This window comes from Pagrus major, chromosome 6 (assembly GCF_040436345.1).
Source record: "Pagrus major chromosome 6, Pma_NU_1.0".
NCBI lineage: Eukaryota > Metazoa > Chordata > Actinopteri > Spariformes > Sparidae > Pagrus > Pagrus major.
The window spans coordinates 9,748,578-9,774,844 of record NC_133220.1 but is presented as its reverse complement, the minus strand read 5'-3'; the positions used below and the strand labels follow the sequence as shown (position 1 = coordinate 9,774,844).

The window sequence follows — 26,267 nt, the reverse complement described above, 5'->3', positions numbered from 1 at the left end:
GTGTCGCTATAGATGTTCCCCTCTGTGGAATTATCTCATCTTATCCTGTCATGGGTCTTATACACCTGAAGGGGCAGCGAGCACCCAATCACAGTGCATGCTTGGCTTTTATGGAAATACACAAGATAAACAAAGATATAAATACACAAATTAAGGACATTCAAATGTTTACAAATAACTAAGGGGGAAATATCAGATCAGCAACGTCTCAGACAGCTGAGACATTATTTGTATTTACCACAGTGGTGTCACACTCAAAAACTGTGGGGGCCTCCAAATCGCATAAAATGCCATTTTCCACATAATCTTATTTAAAACAGCCACAGACATATTTTAACTGGTCATCTGTACTGTACTTCACAGCTCTATATTTAGATGGTGGACAACAGATATTAAGTATCTTGGTCAACTTAAAGATGTCATAGGTTTGGGATATGCAGTAGAACTGTATATATTTACAATCCTGCACGTCGCTGTACCATCCAGACCAGGCCTGTCTTCATAACTTCAAAAGGCAAATTGAACGTTAAGACTTAATTTAACATGTCAGGTTAGAATTGGGGTTATGGTAAGGGTTAGGGTTGTGATGGTTGAGGTTAGGGTAAGGGGCAAAGGAATGCATCATGTAAAGGAGGGTACAAGACTGTGTGTGTGTGTCTGTGTGTGTTCTGCTGCTTGTTTTCCTGAGTACAGCTGTGCAGTTTACAATATGAAAAAGGTTATTTTACTGGAGCTGGTGTGCAGGATTTTTTATGTATATGTTTAAATGTTTCTGTTCATAAATCAAGTAAACACAACGCAAGTAAGCTAAAGACAACCCACAGAGATATTGTAAACAATCACAGTTTATGAGTCAAGCACAGTTACTACTGACAGAGAAAGCAGGCTTATTTACACATGCAGCACATTACGAAAGCAGCCAGTTGTTTAAAAGACAAGCTAAGAAATGTGTACCACTCATGTAGAAAATGTTTTATATCAACAAGGAGATAAAGGCGGTTTTGGGAATGCTGAACCTGCTTTATGTTGTGTAGGAATCTCATGGCAGTGATTGTGTTTACCAGAGCAGCAACATAAAAACTCTGTGTTCTTCATTGTTCTCTGAATTTAAAAATGCTGCTGCCTGTCACCATTCCCAAAGACAGTACTGAGAGTAGGAAAAATTAGCATTAAAAAACAGTACACTGATGTCGCCATGAAAATCACATGGCGACCACAAAAACAGAAATGTACTTTGCAACCGATCCCAGTTAAATTTTGACCAAAGTCAGTAGTTCTCAAGGTTAAGTTGTCTGTCTAAAGCACTGAGGCAAATAGTTTACAGCTGACATTTCCATGTTATGAATAGCTTGGTCACATTATTCCATTCCTCAGTAAAACCAAAGAGCATGCTTGTTGCTAGCTATCTTTTAACTATTTTGTACATTCTTTATTCTGTGTCAACTGGTCTTTACAACAATAACAAGCAATTTTTGGAAACAATCTGCAAGAAAATATCAAACGTTGAGTCAATTCAAACTTGATAGATCGCTTTCATTTGGTTCTTTTCTGACCTTCTCACACTCAATAGGTCGAACAAGCTTAAGGCAAGAAGAAAGGCTTGAAAAACATTTCCTGAATCACATAGAAGAAAAAAAAAACAATCAAGCAGTGAGCGTCAGTCCTTTTTTACAACAGGTACAAAAAATGGTCTCCTCACAACTGCCTGGCTTCATTGCACCACAGTTGTGGATTGAAATAATCGAGCGTTCTCTGCTTGTTCGTCTGGGATCAACAGCACATATTTGGCATTATTTGGTGATTTTATATTGATTGTTACAACTAGACAGAAGTCAGGGCAGCTGATTGAACTGTTGGCTCCTCTTTACACCAGCACAGGCCAGTGATCCCAATCTTTTCACATTACAGGCATTGTCATTATTGTCGTGAGAGTTCATCGTTGTTGTCGTCGTCCCGAGAGGTGCAGGTTGAAGAGGGGAAGGGGGAAGCTGAATGTATTTAATGGGTTCTTGTGAGTTTGTCTCAGTGTGTGGACAGTCTCTGAGGCAGCGGAGGGGCTTGTTGGGTGGTGTGTCCCAATGGGTGTTGGGTTGGACAGGAGGTCAGGGGTGTCACGATTCACATCTCTGTGTCAGCCACGGGGGTCTGGGTGGCAGAGTGTCCGTTTGTGGTGGGGGCAGGGTTGGTCCCGTTTTCTGGTGGAGACTCGCCATTGACGGTGGGCTTGTCGAGGGGCTCCTGGGGCAGGGGAGCCACAGAAACCAGGGTATTGGCCTGGTTCTCCTCATCCACCTGGAAAGATTCGGCCTAAGAAAAACGCAGAGACAACACTGATATCAGAGCTCACACAGGGTTAAGAAACAAACACCAACAAGTTTAATTTTACTGTTCAAATATGACATGCAAACAAGTGGGTGTTGTTCTAAAATAAACAAATGCATTCTTGGTTAATGAGGTTTATGGGTTTCAGCTGTGTGTGCACTCGGGAGGGCGTCGATAATTGTTTTTACTGTTAGGAGGTTAACAATAAGCACACGTGCTTGTTGCTTCTAGCTGAAAATGTGAGGCCTTTGTTAAAGTTTGGTGTGTCTGTCGGCAAAAACTTTGAGGATTATATTTGACACCTGTGACAGAAACGTATTTAATAAATAAGAGAGCAAACAAAGGCAATTTGGCAATCTACTCCATCGAAACCATCACATGGGCGTGCCCCCATATGTAAACGCTTTTTAAAAAATGATGTCATGAGCTTGAGAGAAAAAAAAAAACTAGAACCATCTGTAGCCCCCTGGCAAGAGGTTGAAGTAGAAAATGCACTCAGTGCTGCTTTCAGTTAAGGGACATGTGAGTCAAGCATGTCCTCCCTTGAGTGAGGAATTGACCGCAGGATAATAACCATACGTTTGACCTCAAATCCATATGCTCTCCTTTCAAATAAACAGTGCAGGGTAAGATTTCCTCCATGAACTGGATCTCGTGGAACCAAATTATCTTAGGCTAAGTCAGTAAAGGCGGTTGCTTCATTGCCACCCCGTGTTGGATTTCTTTACTCGCAATGGAGGGGGCAACACAGGGCGGGAAGAAGATGTTGGTCCAGGTGAGATTTCTTTTTAAGGAAGCCAGGCTCTCCATCAGTACACTTTGTCTGATAGGTAACCTCACGAGTGCATTAAATGTAGCATAAATAAGAGGATAACAATGATTATGTTTACACGCACAAGATATTGCTGTTTTTTTCAGCTCATTAGATATTAACAATGGGACACACCTCCCTCTTTTTCTACTCACCAGTCTGACTCCTTTGGAGTTCTTGCGGTGGGTCTTGAGGTAATAACCAGCCACCAGCAGTGCAGCCAGCAACAGGCCAGTCAGCAGCAGGGACACCAGCACCAACTTAGAGTTCTTCCCCCAACGAGGAGCCGCCTCCACCACATCAGTCTAACAAAACAAACTTACATGAGTCAAGTGTTCACATTGTGTCTATACCAAGTAAAAATCACAGTGCCTCTAGCAAACCCAACAAATCATCAGACACTCTGTACAAACTGAATCTGACACACATGACAACACGAGACACGATGCACATGTTCAGGTGTACTCAGAAGGAGAAGGAGGCAGGAGGGAGATTATCATTATCCGGTGACTGTTTTGTCTACTGTTACTGAAAGTTAGAGGAAAAAAACAACCCCACCCAAACCTTTGTTTACGGATATGTGACTAAAGAATTGGCAGTATTTCCTTTGGCTTCAAGGCGGTGTCAAAACAAAAAGATGCCAGTTAGCAGACCGTAGAGGGTATAATAAAGAGTGACTGTTTGGCTGAAACGCTGGTAAATTGCTAGAAAGGTCATTCAGTAGATGTTTGAGCAACGAGCGAAATGAAGTGTATGTCGAATGCAAAAAGACAGAGGGGTGTGACAGGCACACCCATAACCCGAGATTGTTCCCTAGGTACTAGGAGAAATGTTTTGCAGCTGACAAGCGGATTGTTTGTGGTCTTTTTGTTTGTCACACAAACTGTCAGCCTAACAGCTTGAAGCCTTTGGAAAAGTCTCCAGACTCAGTGTTTTTCTTCTCCCTTGTGTAATTTTCCCCGTCTAGTTTCATCATGAGTCAGCCGGCAAAATTATAGCGGCTGAGTTTTTTGCATATTTACAACTGGATGCGTATTTTACAGACTCTTCATGGTGTGATGTTGGCCGGACATGTGACAGTGAGCACCAGCTTCGTCAGCGCCTTGGTTAGCCCATAAAAAAGATATGAACTGGAATGAACCACAGTCAAACACTTACAGTAATCATGACCCTACAGTTCCCGACTGAACTGAACTGCTACAATAACACTAATAAATATATATATAAGGGCAGGATCATGTGTAGAGTACTTCATTAATGTAAGTGTTACTGTACCTTATCTTTGATGTTGTCATTGTTGAACTTGTTAGCCATGCCAGCAACATCATCTGCAAGTAAAAAAAGAAACATTTGCATTCACAGAAGTGGAAGTAGACATGCTAAATAACTGAAAGGATTGAAGTTTTCAAAGCTTGGTGCAATGGAGCAGATATTGAATCAGGTTAAGAGGGGACTAAATACTGCTATTCAAAACTTACAATGCAGCCGCATAATGGGTTCTTATCTGAGGCTAAAGATATTATCGTCTGAGTGTATAATATATGAGATGTAACAATGTGCTCTGTCCATCTTTTTATCCTATTAATTACCAAAAGAACACGACTGACCTTCAACATATTTTCCGGATACAAGAATTTCGTCCGAGTTGTCCTCCTGGAAGATCTCTAGTTTACAGTCTTCACCACACAGCTCCTGCTGAACACTTTCAATTTTCACTTTTGTGTCTTCCTGCAAGGAGAACAAAACAAAGGTTAACAAGTGTTAGAACAATTTGCATTTCAACATGCAAACAGTAAAATTTTATGGAAATGTAGTTTGCATATTTTGCCATGCGACATTCAGTGAAAAGTTACAACGCCTACTTTCAATATCACCTTGAATCTTCAACTGCATTCAAGGTTATTATAGTTAAAACTAAAAGTTTAGAAAAGAAGACAAGACAAACTAAAATGATAATGTGTACTCAAAAAACATAAAACATAACAAGCATGAGGAAGCATTGATGTGTATGTTGAGACTGGGATGTTCAAATGACTGTGTGTCACTTCTCAAAGTGTTGTGTTCATATTGTAATAACTTCTTCTGAACTTCTTCAATCTTGCCTTTTACAAATAGCCCTCATATTATTATTAAAAAAAACTAAACACAAGTAAGCAATAAAAAATCAACTGAAATGAAAACAGACATGAAAAATCAAATTTGAATTAGAAACGAATGAAAAATACAACTCTGACTCGACGCCTAATCCCATCACCCTTTTTTTTTATGTGTCTTTAATCCAATAACAGTTATCACAACCATGTGCACAACCTTTTCCCTGATGTAATCTGATCTAGACATCCTAAATCTGCCTAACTGTAGGAGCCCTTAATCCCAGTTCTGGAGAGGACAGATGGTTCTATTACAAGACTGTGTAGCTATGGGCAAGACCCAGTGACCTCCATCTGGAAATATTTGTTTGTAACACGCTCCTCATGTGATCTCTGTGTATTTAAATACATCATGAAATTTGATCTTAACATTTTCTCGGCAGTGGCAGTAAAATTGCTTACTTTGAAACACGAGCTGATCGTCTCTGTCACTCGGCTGGATCGAGATATCACTAAAACCTGTTTTATTTACAACTCCATCTTTCTCTCATATGATATCCGAGATCAGGAGAAACGAAACTACAGAATCCATTTCAGAACCAAATCAACCTAATAAACAACACCATTATCAAAGCCTTCAGATCCTCTCAAGTGCTTCAACCATCATCACTGAGCAATATTACCTTTACATAATAATGTCTTTAAGAAACATTTAAATAGCTTACGTGCTTTGACGTCATTTCAATAGACATATATTTATGTATATGTTTTAATTTTATATCTGTGCATACAAGTTGCCTCTTCATGGTCAACTACACTGTGCATGTCTGTAATAGGGTAAACAGGCAAGTTGGGCTTGAGTCGGGTTTGGATGTAAAAAAACAGAGCGCCTGTCGAGTTCAGGCCAGGCTTAGTTACTACTCTCTGACTCTAATTAAACCATAATTTATTTTGAAATTATATTGCAAGAAATGCCAAACCTTTGAAACGGTTCATTTTAGACTCCAGTTGAGTCATCTTGCAAGTACTGACATTTAAATTGGTTAGATTTGCAGTAAATGACTCAAATCAGGTTGGATAAAGCCAAAATAAACACATTCACCAGTATAATGATGGAAAGACACTCGGCTATGTCTTGGCTTGGCTTGACAGTAATTCTGGGTATGTTGAGTGTAAGTTGACGTCTCTGTATGTGTACCCTCTGTTGTTTATTATACTGCTTACAGCTGTTTATGCACTGTTTGACTGTTGAATAATGCATTTTCTGCTCAGGCTATATAGATAGCTGAAATCAAATCTAGCGGGATCAGACCTCCACATAGGCATTGTGGTTCCTGTAGACCTCAAAGCTGTTATCTGTTGACACTGAAGAATTTGTGTTTCCAAGCACAAACACACGCGCCCACGCTGCTGCTTCAGGCCTCTATACATTTCACATTCTGCCCACCCATCGTTGCTCCTCTCCCTCTGCCCTCACAGCCCATCCATACCCTGACTCACATGCAACAGCCGTCTCTCGGACTTTCATCTCCAAGAAATAGACGTTAAAAAGGATGGACACGGTTTATCTGTAGATTCACAGATTTATGGGCCACAGATGTAACAGTCACTGACTCTTAAATACAGAAGAATTTCCTGCTGAGCTTATGTTAAGCAATGATAGCCAACTGGGAATGCCATCAAAACCAAGCTAGAGACTGTTTTCCTTTCTTGTGCAGTTTTTTTGGTTTGTGTGGCCCCTGACAGGTTGTCTCAGCCCTCTCTGCTGTATTGTTAATACCTCTGAAAAATATCATCTTTAAACCAAAAACACCCCTTTTTCCTTTCTGTTCTGCCACACAAATGGATTATTATTTCACACCACACATATGCAGGTACATAAAAGGACAAAAGGTGTTTTCTGAACTTACACAGTTGGATGAAGCCTTGAGTTTCAGTTTGACAGCGTTTTTGTCCTGGACCGCCTCTTTGCTCACACAGACAACATCATCCTTTGGCACCGGCTGCAGAGAGAAACAAGAACTGCTTAATTATCGCACAACTTTCCCCTTCGTAGCATCCTGCATATCATCAGCATGTAGAGAATTGTTAGGCCTTTCAACACGTTACAATATGCAGTATGATGGTCATTTACAACTGAATTCTCACTCCATCATGAGCACATTCTTTTGTATTATGTTATAATTCAATTTAAGAGTAATAAGATATATCCAAATGTTTCCCTATAGCACAACATATTTTGTAGGTTGGTAACAAAATTGTTTCACCACCTCTGATTTTCTTTTTGTTTTTTCCCCACTGGTTTTGGGATCATGATCAATTATTCATACACTACAAATCTGTATCCAATTTTGTCTGGAAGCACAACATTTGTAAACAAGACGAGACTTGTAGCCCGCAGAGACGCACTTCTCCACATTACATTTTAATACACTTATTTTCTTGTGCAAGAAATACCACTGGTATTTCATCCCTGCTTGTACACCATTTGCAAATATTGTTATATCTAAATGTCATTTAAAAAAATTCATAATTTTGATGTGAAAAACGTATGCCACCATGCCAAAATAAAACTAGTAATGGATAATATTGATTAAGTTTATATACGTTACTGGTATTTGATTGTTATTTGGGGCTCTGTGTTTAAAATAACAGACTTTGAAGTTTTGATGTTATGTCTATGTATTGTTGCAGAGATATCTACAGAAGATAGCATGCTAACCCGCTAGCCCCGGCCTGTCACGCTCCTGTTCTAGTGGTGTGAACACCGTCACTCCCCTGCTGCTCCGAGTTCCCAGTCCAGACCGTTAGCTGCACGGCTAACTGCTCGCTAGCTAACGGCAGCTACAGTTATAGCATCAGTTAGCAGTTACTCTGGTGAAATGCTGCCCCCTGTTTGTTTGGAGTATGAATTCAACAGGTGGCCAATTCTTACATATTACACCTTTTTCAAAGAGGTTCTTCTTTTTGAATGTGTGACACTCACCAGTTACGATAAGATAACATGTCTCTGTCAATATAACCTACACATACAGCCAGACTGCATATCTACATTAGTGTGTTACAGACTGAGTGCTCTGCAGGAACTTCTTTATCTTACCTGTGGTTTGTTGGCGGGGCCGTCGCCTCTGGCAGGCATAGGTCCGTGGGTCTCCTCTGCCACATTTTTTGGTGCTTCAGTATGTACCTCAACTTTTATCTCCACTTCCTCGGCTGCCTCCTGTGGAGCTGGAGTTTCCTGATTGTCTTCGGTCTCATCTGTAGCTGCTGCTGCTGTAGTCTGTTCAGTCGGTGGCAGAGGTCCCGGTGTAGGGAAAACCAGGACTTGGACTTGTGGATCCTCTGGTTCTGCTAAAGCAATTTAAGGTAATTTGATAAATATGTAACAGCACCCATGGGCTTTCAGGCAGGACATGTAGTTAACAGTTTATTAATGTATTTTGAGGTTTGGTTTAAAGGTTGATGGAGACACGTGGTTGGTTTGAGGTTATTATGAAGTCTGAAAGGTGATGTCATTTCAGCTGCAATAAGCTGACATTTTAAATTGTGATATATTGGGTAGGATTTTGCATTACAGTAGTACTGCTTATTTAGGACATGTATGTTGGAGTTATTGTAGCTCTGGCCTGTTTTTATCTCCACAGTCTTTCAAATCTTGATTTATTGAACTGTATGGTGTCATTAAAACAAGACTTGTGGTGGTATGTGTATGTCTTTAATTGCTTGGATGTATGATTGACTTGGCTGTGTTTACAGAGGGTTTAAATATATTCATATAGTTGATCAATCAGCACCAATACACACACAGACTGACTGCCAAATCGACTTGTTTTTCCCATAAGTGAGCCCTTCATCTGTGCTGATAAATCAGTCTATAGTGCCAACCTATAAAATATCTTTACAGACGAATGTTTCTTACCGGGAGCTTCAGTTGCCCTTGGAATCATGTCTCCTCGTACATTAGGCATTGCTTCCACAGGTGGCGCCGTAGCCGTGACGACCTCCTCATCCTGTGCCATAACTCCAGCTGTAACATCAGAAGAAAACCTTATGTCACCTTGTTTGAAAAATTCACATTTCGAAGTAAATTCTCATTTACAAAGCTGCAATGGCATGCAATTAAATCAGTGAGAAAAACTCCTTTGCATACTGACATGACATAAATCATAGCGGACCAATCCCTCGTCTGCTCAGCCTGAGCAAATAAACTGTCCCCCAGAACAAGACCAGGACTGGTCCTCCGAGGCAAAAGCCCTGACCTCCTGTACGCTCCCACTGGGACGAATGCTATGAGCTTCTCAGGGAAATCTGTCATCTCATGACAACATGCTTTGAGGAATATAACTAATTTCCAATATTATAAAGATGTGGTGCATACCAGAACGGTTTGGTTCACACTAGATGGATTTATATGAGTTCTGTTTAGCTTTTAAATGTCCTTTTGTGGTTGTCTGTCAGCTTTTATGTCAGGGTTTATAATTTATGTGCCAAACTCCACTTGTGTTCACTTTCAGCGGACAGTTTTCCATTTTGCCTTTCGCCTTAAAGGGAAGCTTTGCCTTTCTCTATCCCCACCTACACAGACACATTTTATTTTCCTAGGAGGGTGGTGGAATCATCCAATCATAGCAGCCCTTTAACGACCACCCCTGTGCCTTACCCCAACTCTCTTGGGTTTGACATCAAGAACGTTTGTTCACTATGACTGGATGAGCAAACGTAATCGTCACTATGCGTCCTAGGAAAAAAAAGCCTGATTGAGAGAGGGGTGGCTCGCAAAACTCAGACCAAATTGTAACATTAGGCAGTGCTGATCCAATATGAATCAGGATTCTCTTACTGCACTTCATATCTCTTTAGAAACATATTTCAGTGTACTGTAGTGTAGCTGTAATACGAGAACGTTTTTGATCATTTTGTGTCCTGCTTGAAAACAGCCAAAAACCAAGCGCCACCCAGCTTGTACAGTAGTACATCACCCAGGAGCCAGAGCGGTTAGTGATCCTAATATATTTGCGTGTTTCTTCTGCATAGACAGCCCAGTTTTATGAAAAGCCATTTCTCCAGCAGTGAAATACCTCTTTAATGGTTTAATTGATCTCTACCCGAAGGTTAAAAAAGCACTCGTATCCAAACAAAAAACGAATGGGATGTACGAACAAAGACATGTTGTCTGTGGCAACTATTTTGTGATATAGGCTGATGAGAATTGTAGTTTTTTTGTGTGTGTTGAGCACAGCTACACATAATGGGTATTTTCCAACATCAGCTTGTTATCGTTCTGCAAGCGTGACTTGATAAAGTTGTAACTGAAGGTAGTAGCTCATAGCTTAGATGGTCTGCAGTTTTTACCAGTGAGCGACTGAATCTTCACATCAATTATCACTGTAATGCATGAACTCATGCGGTGTGTGAAAACCCACAGTAAGGTTTCTTTGTGCCCCGAGAGGCCTCTGCAGGGATGGAAGATTAGGTAATAGATAAGTAGATAACTGATGCCCTCAGATCCATGGATCACGTCATGAAGTCATTAACTTTGAAATGCAATCTTCCACACTAAGGTTTTTACAAAAGATCCTGCGGTCACAGTGATTCACTTTAGGTTAGGCACGAATGGGACATACAAAATAAGATCCCGAAATATATTAATGTGGAGTGGAATGATTTTCCATCAGCCCTGTTAAACAGAAGAATGCCCTGATTAAAATGTCCCGCTGAAAGGTGCCAGGTAATGATGCCATTGAAAACATCACTTTTTCCACATTTTTGAATAATGTAAAAGGCCATTATACCCTTTTCCATTTACAGGGAGTTGTATGACTTTGAAGTAAGACTCCTTGATAAATTTTAACACTAAATCAAAGTCTAGGTTCGATATCTATACTCGGGTTCCTTCAGCCATAAATTATTTCACCTGCAGAGTTGTAATCACATCATTCTCTGTGCTAATTTGTAAAATATACCACGCCCTGCAGCCACACTGATTCACTCAGGTGTAATTGCAAGGGTAGTATCCAGATATCAAACCCAAATACCCAGCATGCATTCCTTTTAGCCAGATTTCCCTCTCTCTGTCTAACAACAACAGCATTACCTCACTCTCAAAACATTCCCATAATGCTTTACCTCTGCAGATCTCATTACTTCTCACTCTCTCACCGTGTTATTGCTCACTGATGCCAGATTGAGTTTATGATTCATTTCAGGTTTGTAATTGCAGTGTGCTGCCCCCTGTTGAAATGGATCTTACTGCCAGTTTGTTTACATTAAGACTGTATTTAATCACTGATTTTGTTTTCAGTTTGATCATATGTGACTGTAAAACATTAGCTCAAAATACAATTGGACATTGTAATATGTTTTTTTTGCCATATACTACAAAAAACAAAACAAACTGAATACTCTTAAATGCACCAAAAAATTCCAAGTAAAACACTTCTACTTTATTTTCTGTAGGTTTCCTTAACACTGCATGCTCCCTACTTAAAGCCTCCTTTTGCCTTCCTTGTACAATGTGACTTGTTTTTCTCCTCTCTTGCCCTCTGTTGCCTCCTCTTGGTCAGCACTGACTCCAGTCAACACTTGTGGTTTTCACACACGAGGCCCATATATTCACACAGTAGTGGTACTGTGACACATGTCCACCGACTTCCTTTGATAAATCATTGTGACAGACAGGTGCCGCAAGTACAGAGTAAACACTGTGTGTGCCGTGCTGGCAGGTGGGGCAGTAATCTCCAGGGAGGTCTTCTGGTATGCTTAGTGTTAGCAACTGTCCATTGCAGCTGTCTGTCATACAGTATCTAAACCGGGGGAATAAACCGACACTTAGTAGCCAGTTTAAATAAATAAGAAGATACATCAGAGTCACTGACCTCTAAATAATTTTGCACTTTCCTCACCCACGTCAAACCTACAATAAAAGGGGAGTAAGATCTCTTGTAGACATGCTCAAGTTTCATTATGGAGCCAGAATGTTGCCAGGTTTATCACCTCATCTCACTATCCTTGGCGTCTCTGGTTTACCATTAGGAGCATTAGCGTGGGTGTGTACCAGCGACAGGTCAAGGACTCCCTAACCTTGTTAGGCTGTAGTCTGTAGCCTACAGCTGCCACCCCTCCCTCACCTATCTCTGGGTGGTCTGTCTGTTTATTTTACCGGAAAGGATGAGGTTTAAAATGGGTGAGATGGTCGGGCATAAATCAGGTTTTCTCATACAAATGGGACACACGGGAGTGTAAGACTGCAGAGGCTGAAATGTGTTGTTACAGCTCATGTCATCGGGTGATTTGTAGTGGACGGGAGGGTGAGGCTGTCAGTGATGGGTATGTTTAGTTAAGAGTAACAGTTTGGGGTTTTGGGGCGGCCTCTGATGGGATATTGGTGAGATCTTGTGTTGAGTCGCAGGAAATGAATTTGCATTTCTTTTTAAAGAGGAGAGAACCACAATTTAAGTGACATTATTCTAACACAATTTCCCGTTTATACAGCACATTTGAGTTTGACGGATTAAAGAGGGTTTTAAATCCAAACTGTAAAAAAAGCAACTGTTTCACTAGCCCTGTGCTAATGATGTCATGGCACACCGAGCGCACTTGTAAAACTCGCCTGCTACATTTTCATAAAGCAAAACACACTTGTTTGGCCTCACAGCCTGTCCTCTTGCAACACTGCCAGTAAACTGTGTCCAGCTCTCCGGCCATTCATCACTCATTACACACAAACAAATGTTCCTGACAGCCCAGAGCCCAGATGGAATGAAACCTCGTATATAATTGCCTCTTATGACCAACATTTAGAGAAACAGCAGGATCTGGGTGACCACATTTTTATTGTTTAGTTTTCATTATAGAATAGAAGTCTGGCTATTATTAATTTCAGACAAATTCTTGTTTTTTTTCGGGCTTGTTGCACATTAACCATGAATTCTTGCTCGCATTGCTCATATTACTTTACTGTATATGAAAACAGGACGTGCAGGCAGCTTCCTTGTTATTTTGGATTAGATTGTAGCTTTGACGTGTACCTTCCGTGCTGTAATTGATACAGCGGTGTCCCCTGTCAGCACACTTCCTGACAGTTTGCCCTCTGAACCCGTCACCACCTCACAGCCCTCTACTCTCCACTTGATAACTCAACTAAAGGTAGTCATTTACGGATTCGGCTGAACCATTCCACTTACGCATACTGTATCAGCCTCACCCACACAGACTTGTCTTTCATTCCTTCTTTTTGTGTAACGCTAAAGAAGCAGCCAAGATCTGCGTCATCAGTCGACACATCAGTCATGTGTCTCGCTATCATTGCACAAGCACGACAAACCTAATCAGCCCTGACTCCATGTGTTCTCCAGCCCGGGCCCTGACTTCACTGCTCTCTTGAAGATTTTTCCCACCATATTGCTCTGAGTGACGGCTGCGGTCTGGAAATGCTCTACCCCCCCCAAACCCCCCATCTCTTGGGACTCCGGATGGAGGAATGTGGCAGGCTTTGGAAGAGGACAAGCCTGCAGCTCCACGCCCTTCTCCCTCCCAACCCTCCATGTCTGCTCGCCCTCTCCCAGTCACGCACAGCTAATCTCAGGCATCTATCGAGGTGAGATGGAGGCTGCAGCCCTCACACCTCCCCACACCATATAATGTAATGTATAGCAACATGCCAAGAGCCTTATGCTAACAGCTACTTTCTCTTCTCTGGCCCTGCTTATAATCTCTTAAGTGTGGGTCATAGTGTATGTAAAGGCTAAACGCGCACAGGCTCCGTATTCTTTGCATAATTTTGCATTTCTGCTTCTTGTGCCTCTTGTAAAAACTTGACCAGTTGAGTTCTTCGCTGTCCACATGTGTTCTACTTAACGAGAGGTTTCCATAGAAGTTTCATCATTTCAAATTTAAATGTTGCACAGCTGCACGCCCACCACTCATCTGAAACCACTGCACATCCCTCACCATGCACCTTCTTTTGTGTGTCTTTACACGGGAAACATGAGCCATCTGGCTTTGGCCTTTAGTCCCAGCCTGGCTTCCAGAGAAGTCGACAGCTACGTGTTCAGGAGAAATAAACCGAAAAATCTGGCCTTATACCCCTCTGGCCCCCGGCCTCTGCCTCTTTCTGTCGGGAAAAACCCTTTGCTGTGTAATGGGGCATGGTGAGGTGATAATGGTCTGCACAGGTTATTGGACCACCGTGTCAAAGTCCCAATGATTGAGGCTCTACTAGCAGCCTTCCTGCCTTCCAATTCATCTCACATCTTTCCGTCGTCGAATTAAGTTTTGGCGCCTTTCACCAGTGCCAAAACGCATTTTTCCACTGGTTTTAAATCTGAATGTAGTTGTCTGCTGTTTTGACTGAGTGTGTGAGAGTCTGTCCAACGAAGACAGCTTCTGTAAACACTCTTGAGACATATGGCCTCCTCTTATATTACCCGTCCTTGAAATATTCCTTTTGTATGTGCCTACAGGATATGCATGGATGCATTGCTCAGTGTTGTTTAAGTGGGGTCTGTGGGAAGGGGCAGCATCCAGCCCACCAGTACAGATCAACTACAAAACCATTTTATTTTAAAGAGCAGTGATCAATCAAGTGGGATTTTGGAATAATAATTTAAGTGTAGGTGTTTCTGAACTATAAATGTGATTATATGCATTTATAGAGTAATGCACACATTGTTCAGAAATGCTGAAATAATCATAGTACTGAACAAAAAAGAGCATAATTGAACTACCATTAAGTGTAATTTTCCTTCTTCTGCTGCTTCTTGACCCGCCTCAAATTTGTAATGTCCCAGCACCGCTTCAGAGGTTCTCTGACATCACTCTGGCGTCAATTGAATAGAAACTGGATCCTCCTCCACCCCACCCCTCCTGCACTCACCTCAACATGGATTTTCAAAGTAAGATAGAAGGTGGAACAAAAACTATAAGCCTTATCACTCTGTAATACATTTTTAATTCAAGCTTTGCTCATCTGACCTCCCATAATTATTCGATAATTGGGTTTTTTTTTTATGATAACAAAATTCTCTATAAGAAAGGGCAGATGTCCTCATCTTCCTCCGCCCTATAAGTGGTCATCTCTTTCTGCCGTTTCTAGACACTAATCTGCATTATCTGCAGTGTTTTCGTAATGAGGAGTATTTTCATAATTTAATATCCTGCCGCTCTTAGAGAATCTGAATTTGAGAGTTTAAAGCGTGCTGAGGAATGCGACATCGGAGCCTGCTCCCTTAGGTTAAACACGCTCTGCAACTCTACCCTCTTTGAAACAACAGACCGCTGACCCCACTATCTTGACCCTCCCCTCCACTACGCCCCCTCCCCTGTCGTTCCTGTCACAGCGATTAATAGCAGAACCCAGCCCATTCTTCTCTCTTGGCAGGAAAGCAACTGGATCTCATGGTTTCAATCAGGCCCAGGGAGGCAGCACTTACTTCACCCAACGCTGCTGCTCAGCTGCATCGTTCACCCAACCCAACCCAACCCAACCCAACCCAACCCTGAGGCCACTGCAGCGCCTTATCGAATGCATGGTGCCTATTTCTGGGGACCACAATCAGGAAACATGACATCTGCTTTCAATTGGGAACATTATATCACCCCCGCCCCCCCCCCCTTTCCAAACACACACACAAACTCACAACTGCCCATTACAGTCTCTCTGCCTTGTGGATTACCTTGAATGAGCCTGTCTGGTTTGAGTCTATGCAGGTAGATTGTTAGACAGAGGATCCTGTTGCAGAGTGAGGCAGATCTGTGCGTCAACAGCTCAGAGGCTTAACATTGATTTAAAAAAAATCTACCAGTAAATACCTGCACACACACAACCAGGGGTGGAATTGAAAAACAACCATAATAGGCCATTAAGACGATAAACTAGAGTGCACAGAGTAAGTGGACTGCACTCATATGCCGCTTTTATACCTTAACAGACAAAGTGCTTTACAATTTGCCTCTCATAGACTCATTCACACACACACTCACACACAATTCAAGGAGCTGGTCCGTCCATCGCTGTAGACAACATGGATGCTTTCTGGACTGCGCTTGGAGGACGCATTCCACAGATGTGTAGATGAATACCGTGGCTTTTTATAGCGGTTTGGCCGTGTGGACAGGTCAGCGATCACAGCACATGTGCAGTACGCTAATTCCCGCACAAGTCCTACGCATATGCCCTCCAGACATGTGACTCAAGTCATTTGGTCCAAGTCTCAAGCAAGTCAGTTAGAAAAAAACATGCAAAAAGTATAACGCCACTCTTGGGGTTCAGGAAGAACTCGCGATTGACCACCAACCCAGGGATTAGTGAATGACTCTCTACCTCCTGAGCCACAGCCGCCCATAGTCGACGTGTAAAGATTCGTTTGCTGCTTTTGAAATATTTATTCATTTCATTTTGACTTTTTACAGTACATGCCAGCAGCTTATACTTAGGCTTTCACTTCCCTCTGTGATCTATGAGGTATCTAATTCATAGATCAGGGAACATACAGGTTGTTTGTAAATGGAGTATGGAAAAAGTTCAAAGACAAAGCTGTTAAGAAGCTGAGTGGAAAAGCAGCCTTTCTTCTTTTAGAAGGGGATAAAAAACACTATCCTGAGTGAAGGGGGATCTTGTGTATGAGTGTGCATCCAGATGTCTGCCTGCCACCGCTGGCACACTTGACTCTGGGATTTGACTTGGCTCACTCCGCGCTACTTTCCTCACAAGAGGAATGAGTGCTGTGTTGTTGACATTGTTTCTGAGATTCTTAAGAGCATCTGTTACTTCAGTGGGTACTACACAAACAATGATTTACATAATTACATGCTCCGGGGTTGCCAGCGAGGTTGGGCAGGGCTTGTTGCTTAACCAGAGAGCCGCCTTCAACCACTTCACAGCACAGGCAGAGCTTAAACTGCCTCATGAAAGTTGTTTGGGAGTACAGTTTTGAGAAATTTATAGTGAATCTCCTGAGAATTAGACGTTCCAGTCATGTCACTGACAGCAAAGTAAGTCTAAGCATCTGTCACTCCCTGCATTGACTTATCTAAACCTAAGTCTGCTTTATCTCAACAGGGGTTTTCCCCCCGATGTTCCTGATCATCTCCTGTTCAGCCTCTGCGACCATGACCCCCCTCCATGTTGTCTGGGTAACCGCTACGCTCGCTAACATCTGTGAATCCGCTCTGACCTCATCACAGTGAAGTTGTACAGTTAGCCCATCTTTTCTCTTCTTACATAACTCTGCCCTGCTCACAACTTCGGGGTTGACAAGACAATTCAGCAAGAAGGGTTTTTGTCTGACTCCGGAGACAGATGCTTCATCCTGTAGTTGAAACACAGTCAAACTTAAGTGGTCTTCCTTTTCTTCGCTCTGTTTCCCATCTGTGTAATATCTGATATCCGCTGCATTGTTATTCATCTTTTTGACACGCGCGTTTGGCAAAACTGCAGAGTTGCTTCGTGTCAGCAACTTGTGATTTCCAGAGAAGATAAACATGGCGGTGCACATCAAGAGATTGATTTTTTTATTTCCCCTCTCTCAGAAGCAGAATAAAAGTTTTGCTGCCTGTGGTCCAGAATCCATAGGTTGAGATGATGTCAAGGCGGTTTCTTTTTCCAAAGCAGATACAGCTGCCTCCCACTGCTGATGATCTCATTCCTATAAGCTATATCCCACGAACAAGGCAGAAGGTTTGAATTAAGCAATCCCAGTGTATGATTCATTTCCAGCCACAACAGAGAGCACTATAGATTATAGTACAGCTGTAGTTCATCCGCAGCTTTATTGTTTGGTGACATTTTGGACTTGGACTTGGGTATATTTTTATTTGAGCTCAGCTTATCCATCACGAAAGTTTCACAGATGTTTTTCCAACAACATGATCAATTTCTTAATTTTCTTCCTGCCTCTGCAGTCACAAATTCTGACCGATCAACAACTTCACACTTAAGCAAGCGTCTGAGCAGTATTTTTTACATGTGGAAGAACATAAACATTGTTTGCTGCTTTATTTGACCTGCGTTAAAAGTTAAAACAGGCTGCTTTGTGTAAAATTTGACGATTTTATCAGAAACTTGAACTTGAATTAGCTGCGCCATATTTATTGTTTAGGAATGATAAGATAAAGGGAGGGTGTAGTGGAGGTTGATTGGTTTATTATAGACAATAGATGAGATCTGAAACAATGCTCATATCAATACCTACTGTATGAAAGGCTCCAGAAGGTGAATCATGTCTTCTTATCACAGTTTAATATCATTAGTGCTCCCTGATGCCTCACTAAAGCAGCACAGCCACATTTGAAATGCACATTAACAACGAAAGTCCACACCCTCCTCTCACGCACACTTCAGCTGGCCTCGCATTACACCCAGCTAAATATAAATACACATTTCCCAAAGTCCTTGAAGATCATGGGAATCAGGTCAAAGACATAGCAGACATAGCTGCAGAGGAAGGTTCGCAAATGGTTTAATACTGAATAGTGAAAAGGGGAATTTCTAAAAAAATGCAGAAAGCTGTATTTTAGGAGCAGACTCTAAATTTAAAAGTTCACAATGAAGATTGTTACTCCAAATAACAAAGACTTCACACTGCGTCTGTATAATTACACAACTGTTCTCTCTAAATTGATCCCTTTGTTTGCCATGTGTGCTCCAAAGTCATGTTTTTCTGTCCACACACTGAAGGAAAAATCATTATCTAACCCTTTTCAAACCACATGAAGCCTCACATGTTCTAGATTTGTTGTCAGTATGCAGACAGTGTGTTAGCATTCCAGAGAGTAAAAGGGTTGTAGGGTTAAAACCTGGATTCAACTCAAAGACCATTCAAACAAACACTCCCTCCACCCCAACCCCACCCCTCCTGGCCCTCCCTCCTTTGCAGCTGGCCATACGATCTCATAGAAAGTTGACCCTCCTAGTTTGCATTAAGCACTTTTTAAACTACTTACCGCTCAAGATTGAGGCGGTGAGAAGCAAAGCAAAAGCCAACGTTTTGCAGGGCCCGTCCGTTCTTCTTGCGGATGATGCTGCCATTCTCGTCCTGAGCGTGCACACGTCCGTGAAAAGAGTGTGAAAGCAAAAAATAAGCTGGTGGAGCCTGAGCACTTTCGGGTTTCCTCTTACCCAGAGCGGGACAGGGTGGATAAAGCACCACTTGTGTTCTGTCAGTTTTTATACAGCCCCCCCTTCCTCCTCCTCCTCCTCCTCCTCCTCCCTTACAGAGGCCCAGCCCTACACCCCGTCTTCCACTGGTTACTTTAACCCTTCCTCTGTGCCCCCACCCATCTAGAAGAAGCAAGGCAGATGGAGGGAAGGAGGAGAATGGGGTCTTGTTGGGATGTTGTGTGTTTTTCCAAAAAAAATCCAGCATTCTTTAAATACCAATCAGTTTTTTTATGTTTACTTAAAATATGCAGCTTCAGCGCTTGAATCCGCCATAATTAAGCTGCAGCATGTGCAGAATACATTTTGGTGATCACTGCTCATTACTTCATCCCACCGGGGTTACAATGTCTGCTTGAGCTGTGAGCCCTGTCTGGACGGGAGCAGTAATCCACTCCACAATGAAAGGTGACGGCTGACAATAGGCAGTGACACTCTGGTCCTTAATAGGCTTACGGAGATAGACCGCGGAGCAGAATATCATGCTCGAAACAAAAGTGTTGTCCACTGTTATGCTAATGATATTAATCCATTTCAGTGGCCCAAAGCCCCCCACCACTCAGTAAGGCCATCAATCAACAGCAGCCGTCCTTCTAGTGAAGACACCACAGGATCCTGCTGAAGCCTTTCACACTTCAGAGTCCTGAAAAGCACCCAGCCCCCCCTGCAAATTGAGGATTCTTTGCTTTACTTTTGTTAGCACTTTTGCTAGCAGTTCTTCATGCTCTCTGTAAAATCCCACATCTGGAACCACTGGTGAAGGTATGCTAAATGACTTGTTAAAAAAAAAAAGCTCCACCCTTCTAGACAACAAAAAAGTAGCAGCAATAGCGAGTCAAGAAACTGGACCAACGCTACATCTTACCATGCTTGGGAAACGGTCTTGTAATTTGATACCAGTCCCAGTGCCCATAGTCCCTCTGTCCCACTTTTGGCCCCATCCTTTCCTTCCCCCCCGTCACCCCATTTCCTCCCTGTTACCCCTCCTTCCTTCTTACCCAGACCCCTATCAAACATTCAGCTCAAACAGCGGGGCGTTGAGGTGGGCAATTGGCCCCTCGCTGTGACTCAAGATGAGCTTTGGTGAAAACCCCAAGAGAAAAATCAGCAGTGTGCCCATTACGGCAGCCACAGCTGGACAGCAGCAGTCATGTCACCCCAGTAAAACATTCATTAGACTGTTAGCTAGTTAAGTATTTCTGCTACTTGAGTCCTCGTGAATCACAGCATCTTGCACAGAATAGACCTTTTACTCCCAACAAAGAGCAGCAGGACAAAGCCTGGCAACCTCTTCTCTATCCTTTGTATATTTCTCCTCGTACCCTTCTTTTTTTCACTCTTGCACAAAGCTTTGTACCTTCGTTTTGTAGCAATTTCTGTGACTTAAATATAGGAAATGCGATTGCGTCATTGTAACTCGAAGGTATAATAAATCTTTGTGTCAGAACTCCATCATTAGACACCCAACTTCCTCTCCCGTCTTCCTTTGTGACATTGTTTGGTCTTAAGTGTCACGAAGAAGCTCGTCACGGTCACAGAGCAGGAAGCCGACGCAGACAGTGCGTGCGTTAAGTAAATGCATTCCTCCTTACAGTCCTACACAGAAAGACAATCTGGAAAACATTTCTACCACTGGCATCCTGTGATTTAAAGTCTATAGGCCCGGCTTCATATGGCTTTATTTGTTTATAGTATGTTGACTGTTCTGCACATCTGTTGCAGCTTACGGCGTTTAAAAACATAGCCCCCTTTACCCTTTTAGCGGCTGCACTGTTTCTTCAGTAACAGTACATTGCAATCATCATATATCTGCTCGTGCTGTAGATTACTTCTGACAGCAGTGTGTGTTTTGGTTTAGCTCGCGAGTGTGTTTTAACGCTTTTTAGTTCCGTGCCTTGTGTGTACGCACCTCGGAGCGTGTGTGTTAAATGCTTTGTGAAAAGTATGATGGAGCGTCTCAGGAGAATATAGGCAACCGGTTTGGATATCAAAAGAGAAGCGTTGTGCTTTTGTGCGTGTGCGTTCTCACGAGGAGTTCCCTTTAGATTTGCCCCTATACTTTACAGACCGCAAAAATCCTAAGCTGTTGCCAAACATTTTGTCAACATGCCTTTTTTTTTGTTACTTGCACGCAGCCTCTCGTTCTTTTCTTTTCTTCCCTTTTGCACAATAAAATCATATACATTCGCACATGCACAGCTGTTTCTTATCGAAACCCTAAAACAAGAAAACAACGCTTAATGTTTGTTGTATAGCCTAGGTGAATACTCTGTTCTGATTAGCTGGAGGGTGTCAATGAACTTTTCATACAAGGACACCTGGAACTGTCTGTTCTCAATCTAAATGAATGCACTGTAGGCTGTATCTACATTGAGTGGTGTTGGCATCAGCTGGCTGCAGACTCCTTGACGTTAGAGGTAAATAAAAAACAATTGTATATCTCATTTACAACACTGTATAGTCTGTAAGAAGTAAACCATCCCTCAGAACACAAGCGATCATCTCACATCCCGCCCGCTGTACAACTCGCCTCTTCAGGCTGCGACGACGAGTGCACATGGACTATCACTTGTTTTGAAAATCCTCATACTGATTTGGGGAAAATGACATGGCTATCTCGCCAGTCTTGTTGTTAAACGTACCCTCAAATTATATTTACTGCTTATCAACCGCACGCAGTGTTGTTGACTTTGAAACTTACTAGCATAACCTTAGCTTTCTTGCTAATAGTCGAGTCAAAGGGCTCTATGAGCTGAGTGGACTAGTTTATCTCGTTGCTAAGTCGTATCTAATGCTGCATTGCTTTGCACTCAGAAAAAATGACTTGGAAATGTGCAGTGGAAACGTCATCCAAGTCGTAATTCCAAGTGGAAAACTTGGGAAAGATCCGCAAAACCTGACTTCACCTACATAAACAGAGATGGCATCACAGCAGTATGGCGGCGCACATAGTGAACGTTGCCTTTCATCTTTTCATCACTTTCTGCTTTATGTAGTGTTTGTGTTGTGAAACAACAACACTGTAGTTGCCATTTTCATTTCCATTCAGTTGATTCATGATGAACTCTTAAGGCAGGAGCCTGCTACTCCTGTCTTTTTTTAAGTGCCCTAACCTTAAATCAGCTGCTGTAGTCACCTGTTAAGTTCACAAACACAACATACAAACATCTGTTTGTGTTTATAATTTTACTTTGTTTATATTTGGCGGACCCTGCCACCTTTCTAGCTTCAAACAGTGTTCTGGGGACCTTATTTTCCTCTGAGAACAGCTTGTTTATTCAGTTATGGAAAAGATAAAGATAAATGCACATTTTTTAATATGTCAATTAGCTTTGAGCGATGATTACTAATTATTTTCTGGGGTGAAACTAGCCAAGCTATGCAGATGAAGGTTAATCTAACAGCCTGACTTGAACCAGACAAAAGTATTTCACTTCTCGGGTGTATTTTAGGCAAAAGGTCAGTGGTGTTTGATCCAAGAAGTCTTACTTTGCAGTAATGTAAGTTTAAGCTGCTAATTGGACAGCCCTAGGATCACTGAGGCTTGGCTGACGGCTCACTGGGCTACTTTAAATGGCAGATTCCCCTCACTAACTAGAGAGCTTATTAGCAGAAAATGTCATGAATTATATTCTCTGAAGACTTTTTTTTTATTAGTTTCCACATTCAGAACTCAGAGCTTTACTGACAAAACGTAAGTTCAGCAGCATATGAAAGATGGTTTTGTTCAAAATGTAAATCTTCTAAATGTTTTGCGGTGGCAGCAGTGTTCGCTATTTATTCTGTCTGAATGCAACAGTTCACCAAAAATGGATTATTTGTGTGTGCCCCAGGCAGAGCTTTGAGCAGGAAGTTGTAAAACAACAACTCTCCTAATGTGACAGTCTTTTGTGGGAAGAGAATTTCTTTGCCACCCGTTCATAATTAACAATTTAGCTTCAGAGATTCATGGTTCTGTTTTGACTTAAGTCACAAGGAAAGACAAAAAGGCAATTGACATGTCCCACTAAATTAATGAGGACATTTTTCTGTTTTCTTAATTTAGTTTTGTTTAATTTATTTGTATCAACAAATTCGGACACACGCAATAATCGCGGAAACACATGCACGCTGTAATACACATTTTATGGAGCTTTGAAAATGTGAGCCATAAATCCCACAAAGCTCACCGATTGGCTACGAAGGAGGGAGCCTGTGTTGAAGTGATTTCATGAGTGCAGGAGAAGAGAGGCAGAGAAGGAGGGAAAGTGAGGGAAGGTTTGGGAGTAGGAGGAGGAGGAGGAGTGGGAGGGGATTTGATTTCAAACTGCAGCAAATGTTGACCGTTACCTCTGTGGGCTGAGCAGCGAGGTCTCTGCCATCGAGAGAGCGGGAAGAGAAAGAAAAGTAAGAAGAAAGGAAGTGCTGTATTGATGAAGTCACTTCTTCCCAAAACAAAATGTGCGAGGACATTTCAGTGTGGCTTACCTGCAGTCTCAGGGTTCACAGTATATCTGTGGCATGACCTGCAGGCAGTGGTGTAAATACATTTAGTCAAATATTGTACAATTGTTTGTGGTACTTGTACTTTACTTACGTATTTCAATTGTATGCTTCTTCATACATCTACTTCACTATATTCCAGAGGGAACTATTGTAGTTTTTGCTGCACTACATTTCCTTGACAGCTGTAGTTACTAGTTACTTTGCAGATTGAGAATCTCCGTAGAAACATGATATTGTTTGAAATACAATACTTTGTTAAAGTTTAAACTTCTGTATTAGTGGTGACTCCTAAAAGTGGTCTTTTTTGGGGCATTTTATCATGTTTCAGATGTCCATGAGACCCCGCTTACACCTGGTATCAACATCCGTCGTGAGTGATCCGATCACAAGTGAACAGCGCGAAGTACAGGTGTAAATGCACCCGAGATGCATTAACGACTCATCGAGATCCGCTCAGGCCACATTTAGAGGTGGTCCGGGATGCATATAACCGCATTTCTTAGCAGTGTGTGGGCAATTGTGGATTATTAAAATCATTAGAGGACCGCCTCCTCAACTGACGTCCTCTGCAAAACAACAAGAAGCCAGAAAATAAAAAAGGGTTCTTATACACGCGTCTGATTTCAGTGTGGTTCACTTTAATGCAAACATGTTTGGGCTCTTAAGTGATTTCATCTTACTAGTAACTAGAACAAGTAACAGCAATATCCCCCAGCTGTCGAAGAAAAATGCGTAGTTTAACTCTTGATGGGGGGAACTTAATGAAGTTTGTGAAAGGACTTTGGCAAATCCTAGATCATTTGTGCCACCCTATACATTTGCCATTAAATCCAATACATTAAGTTGTTTCTTTCCTTGTAAAAAGTTTTTTAGAGAAACATCCAGAAAAAAGTACATTCACATAGCAGGTTTTGCAGAACGTAGCTTTTTTTTTAACTTATTTCCTCTCCCATTAATCATCTCATGGCCCCCCAGATGTATCTTGTGACCCTTTGGAGGGACCTGACCCCTCTGTTGGGAACGACCGGATTAAACTACCTCTCTGTTTATAAAACTAAAACTAGCTCCACCTTGACCAGCTCAAAGAGTTTTACTTCTAAACGTACCGCATGGAGTTTTTAACTGGTTATGAAACAGTTTTAATTTACTGCTGATATCTCTAAATGACGTACACAAACAAACAAGACCATCAGCGAGAAGATTTGCTGTCTCTAAATAGTTGTTATACTTATTCTTAATGGCTGTCACGGGTTAGGATTCAGACCAGGTCAGATAAATGATAAGATTTCAACTATTTGTATGGAGTGCTGAGGATAAATAATGGATTCACAGCCTGAAGAAAGAAGCTGCTGTGTGGTCTGCTTGTACAGTACAGCACTAAACAAAGTTTACTTTGTTTAGCTTTGTCTTTGGACCCACCAGAATCAACAAAAAGATGAAAATTCCTTGTAGCGACTTTAAGTATCAGGTCTGAGTACTTCTTTCACCACTGTTTACAGGACCGTCGCATGGCTCTGCAGATGTTCAGACCCTACCCTCAGGCAGCAGTGCTGGAACAGACACTTTTTGTCACTGACACATGCTTACCCTTTGCCCTCCTCCTAAATCACATTTTCTCAGCCTCTCACATGATCCTTCTCTCTAATCCTCATCCAAACTCATGTAACCAGTGAATGAATGAAGAATGCTCATCCTGTTCCTCCTGCTTGTGATAACAACTTTGTCCAGAAGATGGCACCAATAGACTGGTGTGCCATCCAGATCCTCCTACTGGACATCAAGCTTCATCATTACATCATTAAACCCCTTAATTTATTGCCTCTTACTGTATATGTTGTGGAGCTGAAACCATTTCCACCTGCACATATTTAAAGAATCCAGCTGTTAGTGTTAGCAGTGAGTAATGACGGCAGTTATGACCGGACTGTAAGTGACCATGTCATTGGTAGTGGACAAAAGAGAAATTGCTACAGCAAATTGGGGAAATAAAATGCCGTCATGGATTAGCTCATCCTATAAATCCTGAAGCAAGTTGTTACCGCTAGAGGCTGGGCTGTGGTCATTTGGGATTTTTTTTTTCTATGCAGTCATCAGGGATTTTTTACTTGATTTGGACAGCTGTCTTTTGTCCTTGGCAAGAAACAAACATATCAGCGCCTGCTTGATTGTGTGCACTCTGATAATGTAGTATGCATTTAATTAAAGCAGCAGGAGACTGATGCTAGCAGACCTCAGTAACCTTAAGGCTGCTGTCCAGTGGCGCTCAAGGGAGTTTGATGTTTTAGTGTACATAATGGATGGGAAAAAACAAATGTGTGAGATATTTGTGTATATATCCACTGAGTAGAGCTCTAACGATTAGTCTATTAATCATTTAGTTGATCATGAGAAGATTATTTGCCAA

General features: G+C 41.9%; 1 protein-coding gene across 2 annotated transcripts; it reads right to left on the bottom strand.

Moving 5' to 3' along the window:
• Positions 1 to 827: 827 nt before the first annotated feature.
• LOC140998139 (uncharacterized) lies at positions 828 to 19,321 on the bottom strand. Of its 2 annotated transcripts, none has more exons than XM_073468311.1 (8): positions 19,165 to 19,321; positions 9,143 to 9,250; positions 8,324 to 8,574; positions 7,134 to 7,226; positions 4,741 to 4,861; positions 4,409 to 4,461; positions 3,289 to 3,438; positions 828 to 2,307 (listed from the first exon to the last, which is right to left on the bottom strand). In XM_073468311.1, the coding sequence occupies exons 1-8, from the start codon at positions 19,247 to 19,249 to the stop codon at positions 2,119 to 2,121; spliced, it is 1,050 nt and encodes a 349-aa protein (XP_073324412.1). In that variant the 5' UTR covers positions 19,250 to 19,321; the 3' UTR covers positions 828 to 2,118. The 2 variants fall into 2 exon arrangements, with proteins under 2 accessions (XP_073324412.1, XP_073324413.1); XM_073468312.1 differs by having other exon boundaries at positions 8,324 to 8,571.
• Positions 19,322 to 26,267: the final 6,946 nt, after the last annotated feature.